Raw genomic sequence first — 13,724 nt, 5'->3', positions numbered from 1 at the left:
AGATTCTGTCTCAAAAATATAAGAAATAAAAATGAAAATAGAACTCAGCCAGCAATGACACATGGGCTTCATCTCCCATGCCAACCTTAACAATTAGAGCTGCCCGCTTTATAAAAGGCTGAAAGAATGCCGAGGCTGCCTCCAACAGAGCAGAAAAGGGACTCAGGAAGGCAAACCATAATCAATTGCCAATTTGGCAATGTCTGCAGTTGAACTGGGAGGAGAATGTGGTGGCCCGGTTGCCATGTATCTTCCAGCCCCGTGTGGGCTCTTCCCTAACCTACCCATGGGCCCTCACCAAGGTTTTGGACTTTTTTAATTGCTCCATCACAGTTGAGACAAACTCCTTCATCTGCCGAAAGTCATTTGGGTTGATGCTACCAGAGCCATCAATCAAGAAGGCGATGTCACTATCCACTTGAGGACACCCTGGGGAAGGGGAAAAAGAGTATGAATCAAGTAATTCGACACTTGGTGTTTTGGGTTTTTTTGCATGTCAGCCCTCTGCTGAACAATGAGAATATAGGACCCCGTCTCTATAAAAAAAATATGTTAAATATATATAAAAATTATATATAATATATAATTTTTAACATATATATGTGTATATATATTACATATATATATATGTAATATATATACACGTTAAAAATTAGCCAGGCACGGTGGCACATGCCTGTAGTCCCAGCTCCTCAGGAGGCTTAGGGTGGGGGATCACTTCAGCCCAAAAGGTTGAGGCTTCAGTGAGCTATGATCACGCCATTGCACTCCAGCCTGGGCCACAGAGAAAGACCCTGTCTCTAAAAAATAAATAAATAAGTAAATAAACGAGGACAAAGTGGTATGGAAAATTTTCGTTAATTCTGCCCAAGGGAATCAGGGAACATGGTGATGTTTGACTGGATCTTGAAGAACAGGAAATAATTTGCCCAGCTGGGCGAGGTGGCTCACACCTGTAATCCCAGCACTTTGGGAGGCTGAGGTAGGTGGATCACTTGAAATCAGGAGTTTGAGACCAGCCTGGCCGACATGGTGAAACCCCATCTCTATTAAAAATACAAAAAGTAGCTGAGATCGCACCACTGCACTACAGCCTGGGTCACAGAGCAAGACTTCGAAGAAAAGGAAGAAAGGAAGAAAAGGAAAGGAAAGGAAAGGAAAGGAAAGGAAAGGAAAGGAAAGGAAAGGAAAGAGGAAAGGAAAGGAAAGAGGAAAGGAAAGGAAAGGAAAGGAAAGGAAGGGAAAGGAAGGGAAAGGAAGGGAAAGGAAGGGAAAGGAAGGGAAAGGAAAGGAAAGGAAAGGAAAGGAAAGGAAAGGAAAGGAAAGGAAAGGAAAGGAAAGGAAAGGAAAGGGAAGGAAAGGAAAGGAGGAAGGAAGGATTTGCCAGATATACAAAAGGTGTAGATCCTAGAAAAGGGAATGGCGCACACATATAAAGTGCTGTGGAATGTGCTCCTCTGCCTTCTGCCCCATCCCCAAATCCACTTTCTACCCATCGCCACTCAGCTCTGTGGCCTGGGAGGTCAACCTGCAGGGACCCCATCACCAGGACTCTGTTGCCCTCTGGATTCCCACTGGATTTGGTGGATGAGGGGGCTCAACAGAAGACTGGAGGGAGGAGGGCAGTGAGGTCCTGGTGTTCTCTCATTGAGGTTGCTTGGGGACAGCTATGTCCTTCACAAAAGACCAACTGTTCCTCAGAAGGAGGCCAGCTCCACATGACTCTCTCCAGACCCTGGTGAGCTCTCCCTCTCCTCAACCCATAAACCCAGGAGTGGCAACAGACCTGCTTGCCCAGGGCTTGGAAAGTCCCTGATGGCTCCCTTAGGCCTGTCACAGCTTTATAATTACTCCCTTTATAAATAAACCCCCCTCTTTGTAAATAAATCTTACTGAAACCGCCTTTGCAAAATTATGACTGAGACAGTGAAAGAGATCTAACTTAACTGACTCCATCTTGCTTCTAACCTCCAAGCTGTCTGTGTTCATTCCTGGGCGTAGGCTGAACTAACTTTGGGAGAAACTTAGTTTATAGTTTATAGTTTAAACAAAGAGTAACAGCCCTTTCCCAAAGCAGACCTCCTTCTTGCCTGGGGACTAGATTGCCTTTGTAGGACTAACATTAGCCACAAAATGAGAAATTATGATTTAGGAGTCATGCAGCTGGAGGCTACAAGATTCTGACCCTCCCTAAACTGCTCCTAAAATCAGCGCTGGAGTTATTTTGCAGACCTTGCACTTGATGGATTAGCTGGCACTGCCCAGATCAATAAACTGGTTCATCCGATCTTGCGGCCCCCACCCAGGAACCGATTGAACACAAGAAGACAGCTCCAACTCCCGATGATTTCATCCCTGACCAATCAGCACTCCCAGCTCACTGGCTTCCCCCGCGACCTACAAAGTTATCCTTAAAAACTCTACTCCTCAAATGCTCGGGGACACTGATTCGAGTGATAATAAAACTCTGGTCCCCTGCACAGCCGGCTCTGTGTGAATTACTCTTTCTCTATTGCAATTCTGCTGTCTTGATGAATCAGCCCTGTCTAGGCAGCAGGCAAGGTGAACCCCTTGGGCAGTTACATTACTGGAATGTGCTTTTGGTCCCAGTTGAGACTCCTACTGATACATGGGACAAGGGCCTCAAAAGGATTCTGGCAGAATCCAGGATGCCGTTTGATGGAAACAGCACTACAGGGACAAACGTATGTGATAGCAATGGAGACACAGCAGTGGCATTAAGCAAAGAACAGTGGGCAAGGGCCTCTCTACTCCAATAAGGAGCTCGACTTTATCTGTAGGCAATGGGGAGCCACGGAAGGTTCTTAGAAAAGGAAGTGAGGTGATTTGTTTTGTATTTTAGAAAGACTGGCAGGGCACAGTGGCTCATGCCTGTAACCCCAGCACTTTGGGAGGCCTCCTGAATAGCTAAGACCACAAGCACGTGCCACCATGCCTGGCTAATTGTGTTTTTTGTAGAGATGGGGTGTCATTATGTTGTCTAGGCTGGTCCCAAACTCCTGGCCTCAAACAATCCTCCTGCCTTGACCTCCCAAAGTGCTGGAATTACAGGTGTGAGCTACCGCACCCTTTCGAATTTTGAACCAAGTGTATGTATTATATATTTTTTAATAAATGAAAACTTTTTTAAAGAAGTAGTCTTGAACCCTGAGAGTGAGGTCTAAAGAGGGAGAGGTAGAAGTGTTAGCTGAAGCCACAGAACTGGGTGCTTTCAGGAAAGAAGAACACGTGGGTGAAAAGAGAACCCGGAACCCAGTGCCCCTAGGTGGAGAATGCACTCAGGAAGCTTGGGTGGTGAGGGTGAGGAGAGATGGCAGGAGATGAGGAGGAGACTGGAAGAGAGAAGATTGTTTTCATGGCTATCGATTGTGGTGGTTGATCGCTTTTCAGATACAGACAGAATGAGAGTGTTTACAGCCAGAGGAAGGGAGAAGTTAAATGTCCTAGAGAGAAAACGAGTGATTCAAGAGATGCTGGGCCAGGCGCAGTGGCTCACACCTGTGATCCCAGCACTGTGGGAGGCTGAGGTGGAAAGATCTCTTGAGCCCAGGAATTCGAGACCAGCCTGGGCAAAAAGGTGAAACCCCATCTCTACAAAAAATACAAAAATCAGTATATGCACACCTGTGATCCCAGCTACTCTGGAGACTGAGGCACAAGAATTTCTTGAGCACAGGAGGCAGAGGCTGCAGTGAGCCGAGATTGTGCCACTGAACTCCAGCTTAGGTGACAGAGTGAGACCCTGTCTCAAAAAAAAAAAAAAGATAGGTGATCACTTTAATTGGTACATGAGAGATTCTCAAAAGCCCAGATGGAAGATTTTAGTCATGGGACAGAGGAGAAACAGGTCTTCCTCTAAAACCAGTGAGTCACTGCCAGGAGTGCTGTCATTATGGAAATTTGAGAAAAAGGAGAAAGTGCGGTGTTACAGCTCTTTTAGAATTTGTCTAACAAATTCCAGTGAAGACTGGAACACCGCTTATTAAGATAAAATAAGAGAAGGGAAAGTGGAGGGAGTCCATGCCTGAAGCTTTTGTTTTCTCTGTGGAGGAAGGAGGATTGTCTGTGGAGGGTGAACTATAGAGGAACAGGGCTTGAGAAAGAAAAAAAACGCAAGGGAGAAACATTCGCCTGTGGTGGCAGAATCAACATGAAGACAAGCAAAAAGATAGCAGAGCCATTGAACAAAGCAGTGGGAAAAAGCAGCTTGAAGGATCCATGCATTCTGGCCAGGCATGGGGGCTCATGCCCACACTCATTCCCTGGCTCATTCCCAGCACTTTGGGAGGCCGAGGTGGGCAGATCACCAGAGCTCGGGAGTTTGAGATCAGCCTGGCCAACATGGTGAAACCCCGTCTCTGCTAAAAATACAAAAATTAGCCGGGCGTGGTGGCGGGCACCTGTAATCCCAGCTACTTGGGAAGATGGGGCAGGAGAATCACTTGAACCCGGGAGGCAGAGGTTGCAGTAAGCCGAGATTGTGCCACTGCACTCCAGCCTGTGTGACAGAGCGAGACTCTGCCTCAAAAAAAAAAAAAAAAAAAAAAAAAAATCCATACAGTCACTCAGAATCTCAATCAATGGAGGTTTGGGGAACAGGGTTGTGGAAGGCAGCCCCCCAAGATGGTCCTCAAGATTCCCACTTCCTGCCAATGACACCTTGCACCATCCCCTCCTCTGCAGTGTGACCTGGACTTATTTTTTAAAGACAGGATCTTGCTCTGTCACCCAGGTTGGAGTACAGTGATGCAATCATAGCTTGCTGCAGCTTCAACTTCCCATGCTCAAGTGATCCTCCTGAGAAGCTGGGACTACAGGTGTGTGCCACCACACCTGGCTAATTTTTTTTTTTTTTTTTTTTTTTGGAGAGACGGGGGGGTCTCCCTATGTTGCCCAGGCTTGTCTTGAACTCATCGCCTCAAGCAATCTTCCCACCTTGGCCTCCAAATAGCTAAGACTACAGGTGGTCATCACCACACTCAGCTAATTTTTTTTTTTTTTTTTTTTTTTTTTTTTTAGAGACAGGGTCTCACTACGTTGCCCGGGCTGATAAACCCCTGGGCTCCCAAAGTGTTGGTATTGCAGGTGTGAGCCACTGTGCCTAGCCAAGGAGCTTTCCTAAAGTACGAGACCCTAGCACCTCCCTAGCTTCTCTCTCTAATGGGACCCAGTTCCCCCACCCTTCTGCACCCAGAGCCCAGACCTTGAGCAGATGTCACCTCAGTCCTGCCCCCTCCCCTGGCCTTTTGCTGCCCGTCTGTTCCCTCTGCCAAAGGCAACCCACCTCGGAGGGCCTCTGGGAGCTTCTGGGGCTGCTGCCGCAGGTTGGATCCAAACAGGAAGCAGAGCCCTTTCACATACGTGTTCTCACTGCAAGTCTGGTGCACGGTGGGGCCGCAGGCCTAGGGGGCAGGAGCCAGTGGAAGGGGCTGCCCCTGCTTCCTGTCCTTGTACCCCAGCACCTCCACCCTCCACAAGACCCCCAGCCCCACCATGTGTGGGCCCCCAAACACCCCCATTAGGAAGCTCCTCTGATCCAGCCCCACTCACCAGCAGCTGGGGGGGGCTGGTGGTGGCTGCCAGGGACAGGCCCAGAGACATGTTCACGGCCTCCACAGGGACTGCGGGGACAGATATGGGCATGGTCACCCTCGGCGGGGGACAGAGAAGGCTGTGGAAGAGCTGGGCAGGGGTCACCTCCATGCGGGAGACAAGGAGGTCTGACGGTGAAGGGGGATCCTAAATCTTGGGAAAGAAAGGAACACAGAGGGATTGCCTGGGGATGTCTAGGGTAGAGACTGCAGGCAGAGGAGAGGGTAGGGAGGCAGACACCTGTGTCCCCACCACAGATTCCCAGGACACAGGAGTGCCTGGCAAGTCTCTATGTGTTCACAGTGGGAATCCCAGTCCTGGCCCGGCGGGGCAGTGACTCACCCTGCAGGCGAATGGGCTCGCATGAGCCTGTGCTGTAGTCGCACTGGTAGAGGCTGCCCCTTTGGTTGGCAGCCACTATCTCCTGGGGGGCTCCAACCACCACCCTGTGGGGAGAAGTGGGAATAGAGAAAACTCCGACATGTGGGGAGAGAAGGAGACCACAGAGGAAGTTCTGCCACCCAGAGGAAGGTGGGGGCCCATACCTGGATTCCTAAATTCCTATGACTAGGAGGAAGAATTAGCAAAGAAAAAAATGGGAAAATATTAAGACTCAGAATGAGAAAAGGTCTTCCTAAGAATGACACAAAAACCAGAAGTCATTTAAAAATAGGACCAGGCACAGTGACTCATGCTTATAATCCTAGCACTTTGGGAGGCCAAGGGGGCAGATTGCCTGAGCTCAGGAGTTCAAGATCGGCCTGGGCAACATGGTGAAACCCCGTCTCTACTAAAAATACAAAAAATTAGCCAGGCATGGTGGTGCGTACCTGTAATCCCAGCTAAACGGGAGGCTGAGGCAAGAGAATTGCTTGAACCCGGGAGGCAGAGGTTGCAGTGAGCCGAGATAGCACCACTGCACTCCAGCCTGGGAGATAGGGCAAGACTTTGTCCAAAAAAATAAATGAATAAATTTTAAAAATAAAAATAGGTCAATTCAAGCTGGGCACCATGGCTCATGCCTTTAATCCCAGCACCTTGGAAGGTTGAGGCAGGAGCATCATTTGAGGCCAGGAGTTTGAAACTAGCCTGGGCGACATAGCCAGACCCCATCTCTACAAAAAATGTTTTTTGGTTTTTTTTTTAATTTTTTTTTTATTATTATACTTTAAGTTTTAGGGTGCATGTGCACCATGTGCAGGTTAGTTACATATGTATACATGTGCCATGCTGGTGTGCTGCACCCATTAACTCATCATTTAGCATTAGGTATATCTCCTAATGCTATCCCTACCCCCTACCCCCAAAAAATGTTTTTAAAAATTAGCCAGGTGTGGTGGTACACACCTGTAGTCCCAGGCCAACCTTTTTTTTTTTTTTTTTTGAGACAGGGTCTCACCCTGTTGCCCAAGATGGAGTCCAGTGGCATAATCATAGCTCACTGCAACCTCTGCTTCCTGGGCTCAAGCAATCCTTCCACCTCAGTCTCCCAAAGTGCTAGAATTACAGGCATGAGCCACTGGACCCGGCCCACAGTCATTTTATTTATTTTTATTTTTATTTATTTTCTTTCTTTGAGACAGATTCTCACTCCATCACCCAGGCTGGAGTACAGTGGTGCGATCTCGGCTCACTGCTGCAACCTCTGCCTCCCCGGTTCAAGCATTCCTCCTGCCTCAACCTCCTGAGTAGCTGGGATTACAGGTGTGTGCCACCATGCTTGGCTAATTTGTGTATTTTTAGTAGAGATGAGGTTTCCTTATGTTGGCCAGGGTAGTCTCGAACTCCTGGCTTCAAGCTACCAGCCCAGCTCAGCCTCCCGAAATGCTGGGATTACAGGCGTGAGTCCCTGTACCCGGCCTCCACACAGTCATTTTCAATAAATTTCTGGGCCAGGCTCAGTGGCTCACACCTGTAATCCCTGCACTTTGGGAGGCTGAGGCAAGTGGATCACGAGGTCAGGAGATCGAGACCATCCTGGCTAACATGGTGAAACCCCATCTCTACTAAAAATACAAAAAAATTAGCCAGGCGTGGTGGCACACACCTGTAGTCCCAGCTACTCGGGAGGCTGAGGCAGGAGAATCGCTTGAACCCAGGAGGCAGAGGTTGCAGTGAGCCAAGATCACTCCACTGCACTCCAGCCTGGGTGACAGAGCGAGACTCCGTCTCAATAAATAAATAAATAAATATATATATATAAATAAATAAATAAATAAATAAATAAATAAATAAATTTCTATATGTGATAAACTACCATAAGCATACTCAAAAGAAAAATAATACACAAGGGAGAGAGATTCACAACTCATACCCCAGACTACTTTCCTCAGTGTACTCAAAGCTTATACAAACTAGTAAAAAAAAAAAAAAGAAAGAAAAGTGGCCAACAGATAAGAAAAACATGTTCACAAAGTGCCTCTCTCATAAAAAAAAAAAAAAGAAGCAATTTAAAGCTAAATTAAGATACCACTTCTCACCTACTCGATTTGCAGAGATCAGTAAGCTTGATAGCACACTGAGTTGGCAAATGAGTGAGGGAGTATGAGGAAGTAGGTATTTTCATGAATTTCTGGTGTGAGTGTAAATTGCTGCCACCACTGTAGAGGGTGATCTGGAAAAATCTATTAAAATTGCACGTGCTCATGTACCCCTGGATACCACAATCCCAGTCCTAGCCTTTACTTCCAAATAGGCTTGCACATGTGCAAAATGACAGCATTGTTCATAGAGCAAAAGTTTGGGAACAATCTAAATGTTCATTAACAAGAGATCTAATGTAACGTAAAAGGAGATTACAAGCCAGGCGTGGTGGCTCAAGCCTGTAATCCCAGCACTTTGGGAGGCCGAGGCAGGTGGATCACCTGAGCTCAGGAGTTCGAGACCAACCTGGCCAACATGGTGAAACCCTGTCTCTACAAAAATACAAAAATTAGCCAGGCGTGGTGGCAGGCACCTGCAATCCAAGCTACTCAGGAGGCTGAGGCAGGAGAATTGCTTGAACCCAGGAGGCGGAAGTTGCAGTGAGCCAAGATCATGCCACTGCACTCCAGCCTGGGCGACAGAGCGAGTCTCTAAAAAAAATAAAAATAATAAATAAATAAATAAATAAATAAATTATAGTATCTCCCAATTATGGCATGCAATGCAAGCATAACATGGGATTAATGGACTCAAATCACTGGGCTGTATTATGGGAGATAAAGCAAAGAGCAGAGACCAGCCCCCTTCTTCTGGAAAGGTACTATCACCTCCACAAATACTGTTTCTGTAAAGGTAAATGTTTTAGGCTTCATGGTCCATACAACCTCTATCACAGCTCCTGAATTCTGCCATTACAGCTCAAAAGTGGCCATAGCCAGGCACAGTGGTTTACGCCTATCATCCCAGCAAGTTGGGAGGCCCAAGCAAGAGGATGACTTGAGGCCAGGAGTTTGAGACCAGATTGGGCAACAGAGTGAGACCTCGTCTACACAAAAAAATCAAAAAATTAGCCAGGTGTGGTGGCACACGTCTGTAGTCCCAGCTACTCAGGAGGCTAAGGTGGGAGGATTGCTTGAGCCCAGGAGTTTGAGTCTACAGTGAGCTATGATTGCACTCGTGCACTCCAGGCTGAATGACAGAACAAGACCGTGTCAGAAAGGAAAGGAATAAAGAAATGGAAGGAAGGAAGGAAGAAGGAAGAAAGGAAGGAAGGAAGGAAGGGAGGGAGGGAGGGAAGGAAAGGAGAGAAGGAGGGAAAGAGGGAAGCAGGGAATGAGAGAGAGAGGAAGGAAGCGAGGGAGGGAGGAAGGGAGGGAGGGAGGGAGGGATGGAGAGGCAATAAACAGTAAGTGACAAGTGGACGGGGTTGTTTTCAATAAAATTTACTCACAAAAATAGGCGGCAGCCTGCAGGCAGGCCTTAATTTCAGTACAATGTGTGCTACACATGGTGTGTTGGCTGAGGGAGGGAACGTGTATGTGTTATGTACACACAGAGTCTCCCCGAAGGAACACACAAGAAACCATTCGTCAGGTCCCTCCTGGGAAGGGAACTAGGGGAAGGGAGTAAGGAAGAGATTTTTACTCTTACATCCTTTTGCATCTTTTGAATTTAGAACACTGTAAATTCAAAAGATGAATTTGTTGTATATTTTGAATTGATTTATCTATTGAAAAAATCACTCAATGAAATCGCTGATATTTTTCAGGTATGTAAGTCTTGGAGAGAAAGCACTGAGAAAGGGGGCTCCATCTGAGGGTCTCACCTGGATCCCTGAAGCTGGACCACGCTCTGCCCGAAGCCCCTTGCATTCTCTTGGAAGGTCATTGTGTTTTCAGTGTCCAAGTTGAATCCATGACATAAGGTCAAGGCTAAAGGGAGAATGGGGGAAGGGTCAAGCAGAGGAAAGTAGCATGCCAGCTAGGGGCTGTAGTCCTAGCACTTTGGAAGGCTGAGGCAGGAGGATTACTTGAGCCCAGGAAGTTGAGGCTGCAGTGAGCCCTGATTGTGCCACTGCACTCCAGCCTGAGCAACAGAGAGAGATCCTATCTCAAAATTAAACACACACAAAAAAAACAAAAACTAATAATAATTTAAAAGAAAGCAATGCCTGGGTGTGGTGGCTCAGGCCTGTTATCCCAATAATTTAAGAGGCTGACATGGGAGAATCACCTGGGCTCAGGAGTTTAAGACCAGCCTAGGCAACACAGTGAGACCCCATCTCTACAAAAAATAAAAAATTAGCCGGGTGTAGTGGTACATGTCTGTAGTCCCAGCTACTCAGGAGGCTGAGGTGGGAGGATTGCTTGAACCCAGGAGGTCAAGGCTGCAGTGAACCATGATCATGCCACTGCACTGCAGCCTGGGCAACAGAGCAAGACCCCGTATCAAAAAAAAAAAAAAAAAAAAGATAGCAGCATGTCTTCCTGCTCCATTCCCTTTCCCATCCATTCGGTCACCCTAACTAACCCAGCATCCAGATGTCTGCCTCCCAGGTCCAGCTCTGATAGCCTGGGGCAGGGATTAGCACACTTTTTCTATAAACAGCCAGATAGTAAATTTTAGGTTTTGCAGACCAAGAGACTGATAGAATATGTTGCACAAGTACTTATATAACAAGACAGAAAATACTTTTCTACAAATTTGTCATTAGGGAAATTCCAAACATAATGATTGAGTACAATTTGTTTGTAATACAGGTTTACAAATGAGACAAATAGAATTCTTTGGGGGTGGTGCTCCCTATCATCAAATTGATTATCAGTGTTCATCTTCAATCTCTGGCTGGCAAGTTGTGCAAAAACAGGTGGTGGGCCATATCGGGCCCCCAGGCCACTGTTTGCTGACTCCTGACCTAAGAACCACCGTCGTGGGGCACATCCAGTCCTGCTCTGAATTCCAGCCTCCCTTCTGAGCACCCAAATGGCTTCTTCCCCCGGTGTCACCACAATGATTTGCCCAACAATGAAGTTTCTATACATTCTTAATTAGATAATTTCCTTCCTATGCAGCTCTCAAATATTTCCTTCCCTTTTGAGGAGAATTTCATTTTCCACAACAAAGAAGCATAAAAGGAAACAAACTCAAACCATTTTCATTCATCAGTCATTCAACAAACATTTGCACCTGGGACCTTTGAAAATAGAACCGGAGGCAAAGTGGAGATGGTGAGAGGTGATCCAGGAGGAAGCACTCAGGAAGGGGGTCTCACACCTGCTGTGCACCCTGGGCCATGTCACTTCTCCTCCCTGGGCCTCCGTCTCCTCATATGTGAAGCAAGGGGACTGGCAAGCAGCCTTGCACAGTCCATGAATGTGGTCATTCAACCAGGCTTCCCTGGCCAGCCTGTCTGGGTCTAGCTGTTCTCCCTGCTTCTTCTTGAACCCTTTCTCCTTCCCCAAATCCCCTTTGCCTCTCCCCAGACTGACTCCTACATATTCTGGGCCCTCTATTTATGACAGACCCAAAAGTTCCCCTCCTCCCCAACCAGAGTCCCCTGCCCCACCCCCATGCACCTGTTAACAGAAGGCCTCTGAGAGCCATGGCTGGAAGGAGCCAGAACCTGGAAGGAGGTGAACCGGGGGTTGCAGGCACCACTGAGGAACCCCAAGGAAGCCACCAAAGCAAGGAAGGGCAGAAAAGGAGAAGTAGGAGGCAGAAGTCTATCAGAAATTCAAAGGAAGAGGGCGGAGGCTCAGTGAGCACATAGCCCTGCCTGGTCTTCCTCCCAGGACTGCCCACAGCCTGCCTACCCTTCCTCCCCAGCTTCCTGGCCCAAACCCTCAAAGTCAATACCACTATCCAAAAGGTGCCATTTGTCACCCACTTGTTTCTTGGGTTGGCCCAAGCATATGAACAATCTGAATAGACTTAGCCTGCCTCCTGGAATTCGTGTTCTAAACATTAATACGGGCCAGGCACAGTGGCTCACGCCTGTAATGCCAGCACTTTGGGAGGCCAAGGCAGGAGGATTGCTTGAGCCTGGGAGTTTGAAACCAGCCTGGGCAACATAGAGAGACCCTGTCTCTACAAAAAAATATTTTTAATTAGCTGGGCATGGTGGTGCGTGCCTGTAGCCCCTGCTACTCAAGAGGCTGAGGTGTGAGAGTTACTTGAGCCCGAGGTCCAGGCTGCAGTGAGCTATGATCATACCACTGCACTCCAGCCTGGGCAACATAGGGAGACCCCGTCTCTACAAAAAAATACATTTAAAAAATGAGCCAAGCATGGTGGCACATGCCTGTAGTCCTAGCTACTCCGGAGTCTGAGGCAGGAGGATTGTTTGAGCTCAGGAGTCTGAAACTGCAATAAGCCTCAATAATGCCACTGCACTCCAGCCCAGGTGACAGAGTGAGACCCTGTCTCAAAAAAAAAATTAAATAAATAAATAAGCAAACATTAATACAGATCAAACAAGTGTAGGAGGTAAAACTCTGTGTCTTCCTGAAAACACACTTTGCAAAATGTCCCTCCTTCAGCCCATGGAAATGGGAGCGCCCTTCAGCCAGAGCTGTCCTCATTTGTAGTCATCAACAAGGACAACTCAAGTACAGGCATACCTGGTGCTTTTTAAGTATTATTTTGTGCTTTTTTTAGAGACAGAGTCTAGCTCTGTTCCCAGGCTGGAGTGCAGTGGTGTAATCACAGCTCACTGCAGCTTCAATCAACCTCCTGGGCTCAAGCGATCCTCCTACCTCAGCCTTCCGAGTAGCTGGTACTACAGGCACGTGCTGCCATAGCCAGCTAATTTTTTTTAATTTTTTGTAGAGACAAGATCTTGCTATGTTGTTCAGGCTATTCTCAACCTCCTGGACTCGAGTGATCCTCCTTCCTCAGCCTCCCAAAGTGCTGAGATTACAGGTGTGAGCCACTGCATCCAGCCTATTTTGTGTGTGTGTGTGTGTGTGTGTGTGCGTGTGTTTAAAGGCCCCAAGCTCTTCACCCAAGAATTTTCACTTCTAGTAATTTATCCTAAGAATAGTTAAGAAGTGTAGTCAAAAATATATGTACAAGCTTGGCTGGGCACAGTGGCTCATGCCTGTAATCCTAGCATTTTGAGAGGCTGAGGCGGGTGGATCACTTGAGGTCAGCAATTGAAACCAGCCTGCCCAACATGGTGAAACCTCATCTGTACTAAAAAGACAAAAAAATTAGCCAGGCGTGGTGGCAGTCACCTGTAATCCCACCTGGGAGGCTGAGGCAGCAGAATCACTTGAACCCTGGAGGCGGAGGTTGCAGTGAGCAGAGATTGTGCCACTGCACCCCGGCCTAGGCGACAGAGCAAGACTCTATCTCTAAAAAAAAATAAATAAATAAATAAAAAATATATATATATATATTTGCAAGCTTGTTCGTTGCAGCATTATTGTTAATAGTGAAAAGCTAAAAAAAACCTGAATATTCAACAGAGGAATGGTTCAATGATACTTCACTCTGTGATATATCCTTACCCTCCCCTGTGTCTGTCACTTTTAATTCTGTTTTCAAAGGCACAGGAAAATAGGTATCCTTCCACACATACATGGAACACAAACCTCACCTTTATGTGACCGCCAATGTGATTCTCAAGCCAATGATTTTGTTCACTCTTTCTCAACACATTTTCTTTTTTTTTTTTTTTTGTGAAA

At 47.1% G+C, this 13,724-nt stretch overlaps 1 protein-coding gene and 1 pseudogene across 1 annotated transcript in view; one reads left to right on the top strand and one right to left on the bottom strand.

Moving 5' to 3' along the window:
• Positions 1 to 11,726, bottom strand: part of ITGAM (integrin subunit alpha M) — a 78,162-nt gene extending 66,436 nt beyond the window's left edge. Inside the window, exons 1-6 of the mRNA XM_024233586.2 lie at positions 11,613 to 11,726; positions 9,863 to 9,968; positions 5,956 to 6,059; positions 5,572 to 5,642; positions 5,306 to 5,423; positions 299 to 429 (exon numbers count right to left, since the gene is read on the bottom strand). Coding sequence (XP_024089354.1) covers positions 299 to 429; positions 5,306 to 5,423; positions 5,572 to 5,642; positions 5,956 to 6,059; positions 9,863 to 9,968; positions 11,613 to 11,640 — 558 coding nt within the window. The 5' untranslated portion in view covers positions 11,641 to 11,726. The remainder of the gene's footprint in view (positions 1 to 298; positions 430 to 5,305; positions 5,424 to 5,571; positions 5,643 to 5,955; positions 6,060 to 9,862; positions 9,969 to 11,612) is intronic.
• On the top strand, positions 3,942 to 3,997 carry LOC112129458 (U7 small nuclear RNA; annotated as a pseudogene).
• Positions 11,727 to 13,724: the final 1,998 nt, after the last annotated feature.

Source organism: Pongo abelii, chromosome 18, assembly GCF_028885655.2.
Source record: "Pongo abelii isolate AG06213 chromosome 18, NHGRI_mPonAbe1-v2.0_pri, whole genome shotgun sequence".
NCBI classification, from domain to species: domain Eukaryota; kingdom Metazoa; phylum Chordata; class Mammalia; order Primates; family Hominidae; genus Pongo; species Pongo abelii.
Note: the sequence above shows the minus strand (reverse complement) of the source record. Positions and strands in the feature narration are given on the sequence as shown.